The 14,347-nt window shown below is 39.6% G+C and overlaps 1 protein-coding gene across 2 annotated transcripts in view; it reads right to left on the reverse strand.

Annotated features, from left to right (window-relative positions):
- The window catches only part of nrp1b (neuropilin 1b), a 74,796-nt gene that overhangs the window by 24,022 nt on the left and 36,427 nt on the right, over nt 1-14,347 (reverse strand). For both annotated transcript variants that reach the window (XM_022679313.2, XM_049476807.1), the window contains 2 exons: nt 14,064-14,227; nt 3,892-4,047 (listed from right to left, as the gene is read on the reverse strand). In XM_022679313.2, the coding sequence (XP_022535034.2) occupies nt 3,892-4,047; nt 14,064-14,227 (320 nt within the window). The remainder of the gene's footprint in view (nt 1-3,891; nt 4,048-14,063; nt 14,228-14,347) is intronic.

Raw genomic sequence — 14,347 nt, forward strand, 5'->3', positions numbered from 1 at the left:
TAAGCATGTGCCCATCCCCTATTCATATTCTCTTAATCCATAACCTGTTTCTATATTCTATGTAACCATACATCATCTACAGGGGTTGGACAATGAAACTGAAACACCTGGTTTTAGAGCACAATAATTGACTGTGGTGACGGACAGTTCTGGTGGAAACAGGAGAGTTGTGGTGCACATTGAATTCTGCCGTGATTTGATCAGCCGTGGTTTTATGTTTTTTGGATACAATGTGGTTAGCACCCAAACATCCCTTTCAGACAGCTTCCTCTTACAGCTTCCACAGTTAGTCCTGTTGGATTAGGTTGGTCCTTCTTGGTGGTATGCTGACATTACCCTGGATACCGTGACTCTTGATACATCACAAAGACTTGCTGTCTTGGTCACAGATGCGTCAGCAAAAATTTGTCCTCTTTTGAACTCTGGTATGTCACCCATAATGTTGTGTGCATTGCAATATTTTGAGTAAAACTGTGCTCTTACCCTGCTAACTGACCTTTAACCTTCACACTCTGCTCTTACTGGTGCAATGTGCAATTAATGAAGATTGAAAACCAGGCCGCTCCAATTTAGCCATGAAACCTCCCACACTAAAATGACAGATGCTTCAGTTTCATTGTCCAACCCCTGTATATCTCTCTGTACTGTTGTTTTTGTTCTGTTATTTGTTTGTGCTGCCCGGTTCAACAAGAGGAGGATGGGTTCCTCTTACTGAGTCTTGGTTCCTCCTAAGATTTTTCATTACCACTGCTGCTGCCATGACCTTGCCACCTGTTGCACGTTCTCTGTGGTGCTTACTCATAAAACGGTTGGACATATATCTCTAAAAAGCTGCTTTGTGACAACATTTGATGTAAAAACCTTTATATACAGTGAAGGAAATAATTATTTGATCCTGTGCTGAATTTGTAAGTTTGCCCACTGACAAAGACATGAACAGTCTATTATTTTAAGGGTAGGTTAATTTTAACTGTGAGAAATAGAATATCTAATATAAAATTCAGAAAACCGCATTGGATAAATTCTATATATTTATTTGCATTTTGCAGAGATATTAAGATATTAACAATGTATTTAAATCTGGCTCCTACAGATCAGTAAGTAAGCCCCTAATTAACTCGTTACCTGCAATAAAGACGGCTGTCTTAAATTATTACCTGAGCTAAAGTATAAGTGTAATTCTGTCCACAGACTCTAACCTCTACAACATGGGCAAGACCAAATAACTTTCTAAGGATGTCAGAGACAAGGCTGGAATGGGCTAAAAGACCACAACTAAGAAGAAGACAACTGTTGATGCAGTACTAAGAAAGTAAAAGAAATACAAAACAACTGTCGATCTGAGGCTCCATGCAAAATCTCACCTCGTGGGGTATCCTTGATTATGAGGATTATGAGATTAGCCTAAAACTACAACAGGAGGGACTTGTTAATGATCTCAAGGCAGCTGGGACCACAGTCACCAAGAACACCATTGGTATTAAAATCCTGCAGTGCCTGCAAGGTTCCCCTACTCAAGAAGTTTGAAGTTTGCCAATGAAAACTTGAATGATTCTAAGACAAAGCCACTAAACCTGGACAATCCACAATATGTGCATCAAAACACTCCTCAGATTCTGGTTCAAATCTCAGTCAGGCCAACTTTCCATCAGCTGCCGGAGCTCCGCGAGAGCACAAATGGCCTTGCTCTGTCTGGGTGGGTAGATGGCGCTTTTTCCCCTCATCACTTATTAGTGATCTCAAGGCAGCTGGGACCACAATCACCAAGAAAACCTTTGGTATTAAAATCCTGCAGTGATTGAAAGGTCCTTTTGCTCAAGAAGTTTAAAGTTTGCCAATGAATACCTGGATGATTCTGAGAGTTATTGTAAATAAATATATACACTTTATATAATATATTCATATAATTTATACAATGTGATTTTCTGGATTTTATTTAGGATATCTCTCTCACTGTTAAAATGAACCTACCCTTAAAATTATAGACTGTTCTTTATCAGTGGGCAAACTTAAAAAAATCAGCAAGGGATTAACAACTGTATATACAATTAAATATAATTAAATTTAACTGAAAATGGACAGTGAGTGTGGAAACAAGAAGGTGGTTATTATAATATGGTATGGATATTTATTATGTAAAAAACTGTATTTGAATTAAATTAATCAGCACTGGAGAAAATGCTTTAAATTTACTTGCTTCATATGTATACACAATTTCCAAATGAATAAAATCTATTACCCCAACTTACTCCTCCCAATATTGGATGTAATATATTTCATTCATGTGGAAATGATGCAGGCATGGGGGCCAAGTGATTTCAGTGCCTCATGTTTTTCAATCAGAGCTTTCCTCCTGATAATCTACCTTCCAGCAGAGTTCACATCTAACCCCGAGCCAAATCCACCACACCTGATCTAATCAAAAGCAAGGCTGCGTTTCCTGGCAGTTACATCACTGGTGGCTGTCACAGTTAGGACCCTTCAAACGCCGCCAAGAAATGAAATTCTGACGGACTCAACTGAGCTTTTCCAGGACTTCCATCAGCTGCAGCCTTTCATATCCAGCTCAAAACCATTCAAACATGATGAAACATAGCGGAGAAGACACTGCAGCACCAGAGTCTGTAATCAAACGCTGATTTTACTGTAGTATTTTTGAAAGATTAAGGAAAATGATAGTGTTTAGGGGATTAATAACTGATATGTGTTTTGCAGTAGGGTTGTGTAGTATAATGGTAATACCGTATCCCCCGGTATTAAAACATTTTAGTGGTATCTCCAAATAATAAAGACAGTATTTTATAAATATGTTGGGTCTTACGTGTTCATTCATGTGCATTTAAGAATTCCACAGGACGGGGGTGCTCTCTGATAAATTTGAGTCTTTCTCTGAAAACGGATGGGAAAAAAGGCCACCATAGATGTAACTTTAGCAATGTGGGCAAAGCCACTAAACCTCAAAACATTCCTAAGATCCTGGTTCGAATCCTAGTCATGCTGCTTGCCATCAGCTGCCGGAGCCCTGAGAGAGCACAATTGCTCTTCCTCTCTCTGGGTGGGTAAATGGAGCTCTCTCTCCTCATCACTCCTAGGGTGATGTCAATCAGCACAAGGCATCTGTGAGCTGATGTATCAGAACCGAGTCGCTGCGCTTTCCTCCGAGTGTGCTGACTTCACATGTGTCGGAGGAGGCATGTGCTAATCTTCACCCTGTGTTGGGGCATCACTAGTGATTAAGGGGGATATAAAGCTAAGTAGCAGCTGAATCAGCGGGACAATTGGCCAAGTAAATTGTGAAAAAAATTGAAAATTAGAAATAAAATGATTAAGGTGTCAGTTCGTGTTATATTGTTTCTAAACTGAAAGCAGAATCATTTCTAAGTGGAGAAGAATATGGAAAAAATATTGTGTTTAATGGTATCAGTGTGCTTGAACGACCATCCTGCTAAGCCTAATACAGTATATTCATTCTAAAAACTGGGTGTCGGGTCACTTTTCGCGGGAGTTCTTCTTCTGGCCACGTCACACGTCTTTACGTACTTATGTCACATGTACAGCCTCTAAAAGAGGATCCGGCTCAGTTTTACTGAATGCGAGTGACTGTTGGAGCAATGGAGACTTCAGAAGAGGATAATTAGATTCATTCACTCTGAAAGGAGACCGCATCACACCCGCCCAGTTTAAAAAGATTCTTCCATTTTTTTCCATAAATTGCATTTTTATGCTGTGTGACATTTTGATATGTTCTTGATTGTACAAAGAGTGCAAGAGGGTCTCATATTTTGCTTCAAAGGCCCTGGCTGACTAATGGAGAGGTCCAAGTCAACTGGATCTAAGTGGAGCTGTTAGTGAGCACTTTTCACCAGCAGAGTTTCTACACCACTGTTGTACCTTATGCTTGGTGCCGTCCTTCACCATGATCCAGTCTTCTCCATTGCTGCTGATGCTGACTTTGTAGGTCTTCACATAGTAGGCTTTCTTGGTCTCTATAGAGATGGCTCCTTGAGTTCCTATAGCGGTGACATACCGAAGAAAACCCAGATCCACCTGAGAGAGAGAAAGAGAGAGAGAGAGAGATACATAAAAAAACCTAATTAACAGAGGAATTCATGGAAAGGTATGAACAAAGTTACTTGTGGTGGCAGTAGGCTTGTCATGGTAACAGTGTTTTTTAGTGGACGATATATTTTTACAGGGAAAACTGCACTGAGACACTTTATCTTGTACTGCTCTTAATTCACACTATCATGCTGCTATAGTAAAACTTGCACCCTGGACTTCATGTTGCTGCTACCTGCCTACTTTCCCTATTTAATCCCGATTATAATATAGCACTGCTAAAGTAAAGTGCAACTGGAATAGCATTACTGAGGTACCCTTATGACTAAATTTGCACTGCTGAGGTAAAAAGGGTAATTATAATAGTATTATAGGGTACATTTCTGATTAGAACAGCACTACTAGAATACATTTATGATTAGAATAGCACTACAAGGGTACATCTATGATTAGAATAGCACTACTAGGATACATCTACACTGTAAACCCCTATGTTGTTTGAACTCAAATGATTTAAGTCTGTTTTACATAAAATTGGATATTTCTAAACAATACTAAACTATTTTGAGTTAGTTGAACATTTAAAGGGGATATATACATTCAAACTGAGATCTTTGAGATGAAACAACTTATAACAACTGAGTTTAGTCTGTTGCCATTAACAGCTTCTTTTCCATTGGCTCCTGTCACTCCTGTCATTTGCATACTGGGTGTGTCCAACAGTTTCTGACTAACACTCACCATCAGTGTGGAGTGATTCCCCCTGGGCTACCTTTAGAAATAAATCAACTTCCCCTTTAGTTGTAATAACTTGATGTTTTAATTTATGCTAACTCAAGTTTTCATTCCCCATTACTTAACTTTTTTAAGGCAACTGGTTTCCTCAATTTTTTAAAGTAAAATCAACTTATCCGGTCTTACAGTGTATGATTAGAATAGCATTACTAGGATACGGCTATGATTAGAATAGCCAGCCAGAAATGCAGGACACACTGCGTAGACTACCAGCAACACACTGCTGTGCTGGGGGCTTTAGTGTGTTCATGTGTATGTTTTTATGTATGTTTATTTGTATGTTTTTGTGTAATGAGCTTTGCTTCACATGTGGCGTATGTGCATCCTGCATTCTTTAATGTAAATAAATCACAATCATAAGTGATGCATCATGAATTAAACAGTATCAACGCGCAGTGTGACTCATTACAGACGAGAGAAATCATCTGAATCAGCCCATCACACACACTAACACACACTTGTTGAGTTTCTACATTTTACCCTTTCCATCCGACACTTAATGAGTCACAGAATCTCAGCACAAAGCATATTCTCTCTGTTTCACTGTTATCAGTATATCATAGGAAGTTTAGCACAGGTGCTACTGACACCTGCTTACTATTTTCAATTAACTTCAACATCATGACTAGAGATGCACTGAATTCCTGGCAACTGAAAATATTTATCCCACAAAGATTAAATTTTTTTTTTTTTGTTGTGTGAAAAGTGAAAATTTATTTAAGATGTGTTTCCTCCTTTTTTAAACAGCTCCCTTGGCCATATTACTTTTGTGTATCAGAGCACTGCTGTACAACCTGCCTGTTTTGCACCTGACAGATACGGGTTACACAGGGCTAGGATAGTACTCTTAGCTGAGCTTACTTAGCCTTAGCATTTGTTCATGTAAATTTCAAATGTGACTTAAGTAGCACTGCTGAGGTAAATTCCGGATTAGAACAGCACTACTGAGGTAAATGTATGATTAGGATAGCACTGCTCTGGTAAATGTATGATTAGAATAGCACTACTAAGATAAGTATATGATTAGAAAAGCTTTTCAGAGGTACATTTAACACTAAATGTGCACTGCTGAGGTACATTTCTGATTACAACATAGCACTAATAAAGTAAATGTGCAACTACAACAGCATTTTAACTAAAATTGCACTTCTGAGATAAAAGTTTGATTATAATGGCACTACTGAGGTAAATGTATAATTGAAATACCACTGCGCGGATACATCTATGACTAAAACAGCACTTCTGAGATAAAAGTTTGATCATAATGGCACTACTGAGGTAAATTTACAATTGAAATACCACTGCTCGGATACATCTATGACTAAAGCAGCACTTCTGAGATAAAAGTTTGGTTATAATGGCACTACTGAGGTAAATGTATAATTGGAATACCACTGCTCGGATACATCTATGACTAAAACAGCACTTCTGAGATAAAAGTTTGATCATAATGGCACTACTGAGGTAAATGTATAATTGAAATACCACTGCGCGGATACATCTATGACTAAAACAGCACTTCTGAGATAAAAGTTTGATCATAATGGCACTACTGAGGTAAATTTACAATTGAAATACCACTGCTCGGATACATCTATGACTAAAGCAGCACTTCTGAGATAAAAGTTTGGTTATAATGGCACTACTGAGGTAAATGTACAATTGAGATACCACTGTTTGGATAGATCTGTGATTAAAATAGCACTGCTGGGGTAAACGTGTGATTATAATAGCACTACTGAGGTAAATGTACAATTGGAATACCACTGCTCGGATACATCTCTGACTAAAATAGCACTGCTGGAGTAAAAGTTTGATTATAATAGCACTACTGAGGTAACAGTATAATTGGAATACCACTGCTGAGATACATCTATGATTAAAATAGCACTGCTAGGGTAAAAGTGTGATTATAATAGCACTACTGAGGTAAATTTAATTAGAATTCTATAATTAGAATGGCACTTCTAGGTTACATCTATGATTCGAACATAATTACACTGTAGTTTTCTAAATGCTCTTTGTTGAAATATTTCATGTGCTTCACAAATTATGACTCTAAACAAATGTCAAATTTAGTTATTACACACACACACACACACACACAGGAAGACGGTAGCTGGTGTGAGCCAAACCTCACCTCTGATGCTGCAGAAAACTATGGGGGGAAAGTTTGAGAACACTTCAGCCTCATTCTGTCAGAGTCTATTCTGGAGTTTGAACATTTCCTGAACATCAGGACGTTACAGTGACTCAGCTCTGGAGTTACGGGTCTGAGTGTGATCAGCTTACTGATGATCTGAACTCTGTTCTTGTACAGTCTGCTTCATTCCGAGTCTGAGTCAGCGCTCAGAAACTCTATAACCCACAGCAGAAGCAGCTCAAAGAGCAATTTTCCTCCTCAGAACACGACCAGGAAACAGCTCCAACTGGAAGCAGCTGTTTCTTCATGTGCAGTGAAAGCTGGACTAGTGAAAACGTGCAGAGAATAGAAGATGCAGGGGCTTACACACCATTCAGCAGACCCCTCACAGCCCCCCGCCAATTCAAACACACCAACCAACCTCCCATTACTGCAAACTCACCGCAAACTCAACCCCTACAGGCCACAGCTGCTTCTAACTGAGTTCTTCTAATTTAGATTTTAACATTTCTATCAGGTCTATCCTATCTGCAGATGCTGGTGCTCCAGATGAATGATCTATAGAGCACTGGTCAATAAAGCATGGCACAGCTTTATTTAGATATTTATTTGATATCATAATACTTGAAATGTATAACTCTGAACTCTTAATTACTCATGGGTATATTTTGATGTAACATGAAATAAACCAATTACTGTATCAGCCGCCATTCTCTTTAAGAGCCGGATGAGCTCTGACTTTGGCATGTTCGTATCTTAACAGCTCGGCGCTTTTGTGCGTCTCAGCAAAGGATATTGATCTACGCATTCATGTTGTAAAGATACACTAGCAGCTCAATTAAGGAAACAGCAATGTTCCAGCTCACCACAACCACGTTCCTTAGAACTAGTTCTGCCCTGATTTTTAGGGCGAAATGTTAAAATCTAAACTTTAAAACTTCACCCTAATTGTCTGTAAATTTTAGGTGTTGAGGTGCACACTGAATTCTGCCGTGATTTGATCAGCCGTGGTTTTATGTTTTTTGGATACAATCCGGGTTAGCACCCGAACATCCCTTTCAGACAGCTTCCTCTTACAGCGTCCACAGTTAATCCTGTTGGATGTGGTTGGTCCTTCTTGGTGGTATGCTGACATTAATCTGGATACCATGGCTCTTGATGCACCACAAAGACTTGCTTGTCACAGATGCGCCACCAAGACATGCACCAACAATTTGTCCTCTTTTGAACTCTGGTATGTCACCCATAATGTTGTGTATATTTGTAATATTTAGAGCTTTAGAAACTGTGCTCTTACCCTGATAATTGAACCTTCACACTCTGATCTTACTGGTGCAATGTGCAATTAATGAAGATTGGCCTCCAGACTGCTCCGATTTAATCATGAAACCTCCCACACTCCCACAGTTTCATTTTCCAACCCCTGTATAGATCATTACCTAATCATAAATCAACTGTAGCATCTTTACCCTTCAGATCCTTTATACATGCAGTATAATATAATCTATACAGCGAAAATCCATCTGATTATAGTCTGATAGACGCGCTAAATGAGCTCTCACAGTAAATAAGATGTTGTGAAGTGGCCTCTGTCTAGACTCCTTATGGGAGATACTTAGTGACGAATGGAAGTCGCCCTGGTGCTGGAAAGAGAGAAAGAGAGAGAGAGAAAGAGAGAGAGAGAGCTGTATAAATAGCTAATTGAGAGTCTGGCTCGGACTCAGTTTGGCCGAGGGAGGATACTGGCAGAGGGAGCAACATCTATCTCGCTGCCTCTCTCTCTCTCTACCTCTCTCTCCAAGCTTGGTTTCACCCCAAATCTCTCTCTCTCTCTCTCTCTCTCTCTATCCATCTCCGTCTCTCACTCTCATAGAGATGTTGAGGATCTAATTGCTATTCAATATGGCGCTGCCCCTCAGTGCCAGCCACAGACTCTAGTAGGTAGTGGAGCTTCCAGCTGGACACAGCTGCCATTAACAAGTTTAATGACCCCTTAACGAGCCTTAAAGCTCACTAACGAGAGAACAATAGCAGGACGGACACGGACCCTCACAAACGCACCGTGACCAAACCGGCCGCCGACAAACAAAAAGAGCTCTTCCTGTGAAAAACAGGATATTGCTCCGTGCGTTCGAGTGTGTGGGAGCGGGGGGAAGGAGGAGGAATGCGCCGCAGAGATGACCCACTTGTTGGTCTGTTTTCTTAAGAATCAGCTGGAGCCGGAGCCAGACGGGGGGAATGCGGTCTGAGCCGTGTGGACTCCGGGAGAAGGCGGGCAGGCCGCAGACGGAGCGATCTACAGGCGCGGTGGGAGGTAAACATCTGAAGACTTCATGGCTAACAGTAATGCCTCGCTGGGGATGCATTCAGAGGCTCTGGCGATGTCCGCTTTAATATATTAACGTCTACACCACACCAAGAGCAGCTGGATTCAGTAGAACGATGTATCACGAGGAATACGCAGTAACACTGTACCAGGAAGCATGTTTTCTTACATGCTGCATTTCTTGTTAAAAGCACTGTATTCATTTAATCTGAGTAACAGTAAATGGTGACGAAAGAAGAAGAAGTGAAAACAGCCTGAAGCTTTGCTACATCTGTTATTCTGTAGATGAAACATCTACAAAAGTTCTGGGACACCTACAGAAGCTTTAAACGCCTCCTTAGATCATTTTAAACTTACAGTGTTATGAAAATCGTTCATTTTTAAGAAGTTTAAATACAAAACACATAAAGCAGAAACATGATAAAACACTCCCCTAAACTTCTCTGCAGACCTCTCTGTCTGAACCGTGTGGGCGTGGTCACAGTATTCTAATAAAAGTGCATGACTGACAGCTTTCTATCACACACAGCCTTGAGAAGGAAAAGCTGCGTTAGTCATTGGCTGTCCTTTTTAGCTTTTTTCTAGGCTAAAATTGTTGCTAAATGACAGATAGCTCACCAGAGTCAAAGACTCTAAGAGAGGGCAGAGCTAATGTATGTTAGCCTTGTGATTGGCCAGGGTTCTGCTGATGTCAGACTGACCCACTTTAAGTTCTTTAGCTTCTATGGGACATGTCAAAAGTCCTGTGACTAGAGGTGTCAGTTGATAAAAAAATGTATTCAGATTAATCATGACAATATTTGGTGACAAACTGCATTTTTACAGTGGATATTTAAATGTGAATAAAAGAATAAATGTAAAAAAAATGTAAAATGCAATTATATTTATATAAGCAGTGTTAATTAAAATACTAGTATATACTTGTATGTTTGAGGGGAAAAAACAACATGGGGCGCTGGAATAAAGAATGCATGAAACTTTTTTTACTTTATTGTAAATATCTTAGCTTGGTTGTAAATATTTCTGAATTAGAACTTAATTAGCTGAGTATAAAAGAGCATCTGTAGTTTTTATTGTTTCTATGATCCAGATCAGTTGATGAGTTTGTTTATTTGGAGTGTTTCTCCCTCTGTTTGGTTTGGTTTCACACAAGCACAAACCTAAACTCACCAGAAGTACTGTTCATGTAGAGAGAGCACAATAGGCAAAGGGTCATGTGGATCAGCACAGGGTGTCTGTGAGCTGATGTATCAGAACCGAGTCACTGCACTTTTCTCCGAATGTTAGCGCTGTGATGCTACTCAGTAATGCTGCATCAGCAGCAGTTCAAAAAGAGGTGGAGTCTGACTTCACATGTAGTGGAGGAAACATGTGTTAGTCTTCACCCTCCTGGTGAGTTGGGGTGTTACGAGTGATAGGGGGAGTCCTAATAAGTGGGTTGGGTAATTGACCTGTAAATTGGGGAGAAAATGGGGGAAAAAATCTAAAATAAAATTATATATATAAAAAATAATAATAATAACGCATTACCTAACACTTTAACATTGACAACACTACATGGAACGCAACACTACTATAACTAGTTCCTGTCCCATGATATTTGGCATATAACTGTACAAACCTAAAGGAATATAAATTATCATACCAGTCGGTTTGTATTATTTTATTGACTGGGTTTTGACATTTGTGGTCTTAATTGAAGGCTTTGTTCTAATGGCCGCAGTTTTATGCACTGGCATCAATATCGGGGCTGGCAGACGCTTACAAGAAAATGAATGTACTGAATATCGACGCTTTAAAGCTTATACAGACATGTGGTGGGTATTGGCTGAAGCAGCCCCACACACACACACACACACACACACACACACACACACACACACACACACACGCACAGAAGGCATCCTTAATACGCAGCAGAATCTACCACTCAATAGAATCCACTGTGGGGGTCAATGTGTTGACTTTAGGCTCATTAACTCAGTCCAATCTAATCAGTGTTAGCTAATTAGTGTGAAAGCGACTGGCGTGATTCGCTCAGCCTCCACAGAACAGTTACAGCTCTCTCTCTCTCTCTCTCTCTCTATATCTCTCTTTCATCCTTTCATCCTAAAAGACATTGTCTCAGATGGTGAATGTGTTCTCCAGATGGGGGCTTGTTTTCCCGGTTACGTCAGAAACGCTGGCGCTCCGTCAGCTTAACGCAACGTCCGTCTATAAATACGTCTTTACTGTGGAAGGAAACCCTCCCAGTGTCTACAGCAGTGGAAACCACAACATGTCAATCAGGACAGCTAGAAAAAACACACACCAGCCACTATGTGTGTGTGTGTTTACGGTGTGTGTGTGTGTGTGGGAGTGGGGTCTGTGAGTGTGTAGAAATGGTGAAGGGGGGGGTATATATACATTTACAATGGGTTTACTAAATGGGCCTCTCGAGCAATCCCATGATCCATATTAATTCCACTGTAAACATCTGCCACATGCTCTGGAATCATCGGCTGCTTGCATCACTAATTAAAAAGCACAAGTTTGTAATTAAATAATCTACAGTATGATAATAACACTAAGTAATTTGTCAAATACAGTGTCCCTAACAATAAACTGAAACAACTGCTTTCATATGACTAAGCTCGTACATATATTTTAAAGCATTGGTTAAATCATTTTTTGATCAGAATACTGTACAGAATACTAACAATAAACGTCTATTTTCTTGTCTATTTTCATACATAAGGCGCACCGGATTATAAGTTGCATTATGTGACACTAGTAAGGAACAGGAGTGTCGCCATGTTTCCCTTCCAATTCGGCAGGTCTTGCCACTAAGTTAAGTTAAGTTAAGTAAAGCTAAAATTAGTAAACAAAACTGTAATTCTTAAAAAAACATTTTCTTTTAAAGTCAAACGAGTGCTAAATGTTAATCTACACAGATTTCTCTTCTGAAGACTGTTTATTTGTTCACCTCTGAACAGCCAAAAAGCTAGCATGTAGCCCAGTTAGCGGCTATTGCTAATACTGCAGGAGAACCAAACTGAAACTCCTGTATAACATTGTGCATCAGTGAAAGCCGATCGACAGCAATAGACTTAGAAACTCTAAGAGTACTGGTAAGCCAGGGAGCTATCAGCTAGTGGTTTCCCATGTAGCTTGTTTTAACACAGTAAAAACTACAGACTACAGTCTGATAATACTCACCTCTGAACGCTGAAAGAGCTAATGCTGCTGCACCTAGCCTTAGTGCTGGAGAAACTTCACTGAAGACTCACCCTTATAACTCTGTACTTCAGCAGAGTGTCTTTACTGCTCCTTAATACCTGACTGGTAGAATGTATACATCATTTGTAATGGATTATAAGGTGCACTGTAATTTCTTTGGGTATGTAATGTATGTGATACCACACTGCCCACTGTCCAAAAGGGGTTAGCTAAGCACAATATGTCTAGATGCCTTCTCTTGATTTGAATTGAGGACTCACCCAGGCTTTTGAGTCTTACTAATGTCTGCCATGTTATTAACTACACTCAAATCAGCTCAGGAGACACTCTGTGAGGTTTCAGGAACAGTGAGCAGGACTGAGTGTAATGATTTATTCTGGGTGGATCCTGTAGTTTGGAGGAATATGATGACTGAATAATGACTCAGGGTACGGAAAACATCTCTGTATGTGTGGGGTCTCAGATTCTCAGCATCAGTTAGGATTTCAGAAATCCTGTAGGGCGTGTCAGATATTACACCATCTTTAATTTTGGTTTTAAACATCATTCTGTTACCAGAAGCATCACGAGTTCCTGCTGACTTTTATTATTGACGAGTCCAGAGTCTCACTGTTCTAAAATACTTTCACAGATATCTCTCTTACTTTACATTGAGAGGTGAATTTATTGGTGTGTTTCTCTTAATTACTTTCTAATCTGCAATTGATAAAAATGATAAAGACAGACCAAAAAAAATAGTTTCTCCTTTGCATTTGAAGGCAAAACGTATCAAAATGCCACCTTCTACCACTGGAAAAGAGAGTAACTGAAACTACTAAAAGAAACTCATATATTATATAGATGTATTACACACAGAGTGATCTATTTTAAGCGTTTATTTATTTTATTGTTGATGATTATGGCTTACAGCCAATGAAAACCCAAAAAATCAGTGTCTCAGAAAATTTGAATATTATATAAGACTTACTTTTGGCTACAGTGTGGGCAGTGTGCCAAGTCCTGCTGGAAAATGAAATCTGCATCTCGATAAAAGTTGTCAGCAGAGGGAAGAATAAAGTGCTTTAGACTTGATAATAAAACACAGTGGATCAACACCAGCAGATGATCAGCATGTCTCTCCAAACCATCACTGATCATCAGTAAATTTTACATTTCATTTATAAACCAAGGGTTTAGAGTCTGGAGGAAGAGTGGAGAGACACACAGTCCAAACTGTTTGAGGTCTAGTGTGAAGTTTCCACCAATCAGTGATGGTTTGGAGAGTCATGCTGATCATCTGCTGGTGTTGATCCACTGTGTTTTATTATCAAGTCTAAAGTCAGTGCAGTTTTTTTTACCAGATTTTATTTTCCAGCAGGACTTGGCACACAGCCCACACTGCCAAAAGTACAAATAGGTCTTAAATAATATTCTAATTTTCTGAGACACTGATTTTTGGGTTTTCATTGGCTGTAAACCCAAATAACCCTAGTAACTTTTCAAAGATATATGAAATAAATGTGTGTGTGTGTTGTGGTGTACCTGTATCCACTCTCTGGGGGAGTCTTCTGATGGTGTCCAGCCGTTTTTGGTGTAATTTAGTCGTGAGCGGAGAGGAGACCAGCTGGGGTTGTACTGGGACGAGGCTGTAATTGCCTCATCACTAATCTCACCTGATTCCATCCCAAGCGGATCCATGCACTCATCTGTAACACACACACACACACACACACACAGTTAACAACTGCAAAAATCAGTCGCTTACACACATAAGACCCCTTGTTTCTTAACCTATTTTAAAGAAAGGCCATTCTGTTTCTTCTTTT

This window comes from Astyanax mexicanus, chromosome 4 (genome assembly GCF_023375975.1).
Source record: "Astyanax mexicanus isolate ESR-SI-001 chromosome 4, AstMex3_surface, whole genome shotgun sequence".
Classification (NCBI taxonomy): Eukaryota; Metazoa; Chordata; class Actinopteri; order Characiformes; family Acestrorhamphidae; genus Astyanax; species Astyanax mexicanus.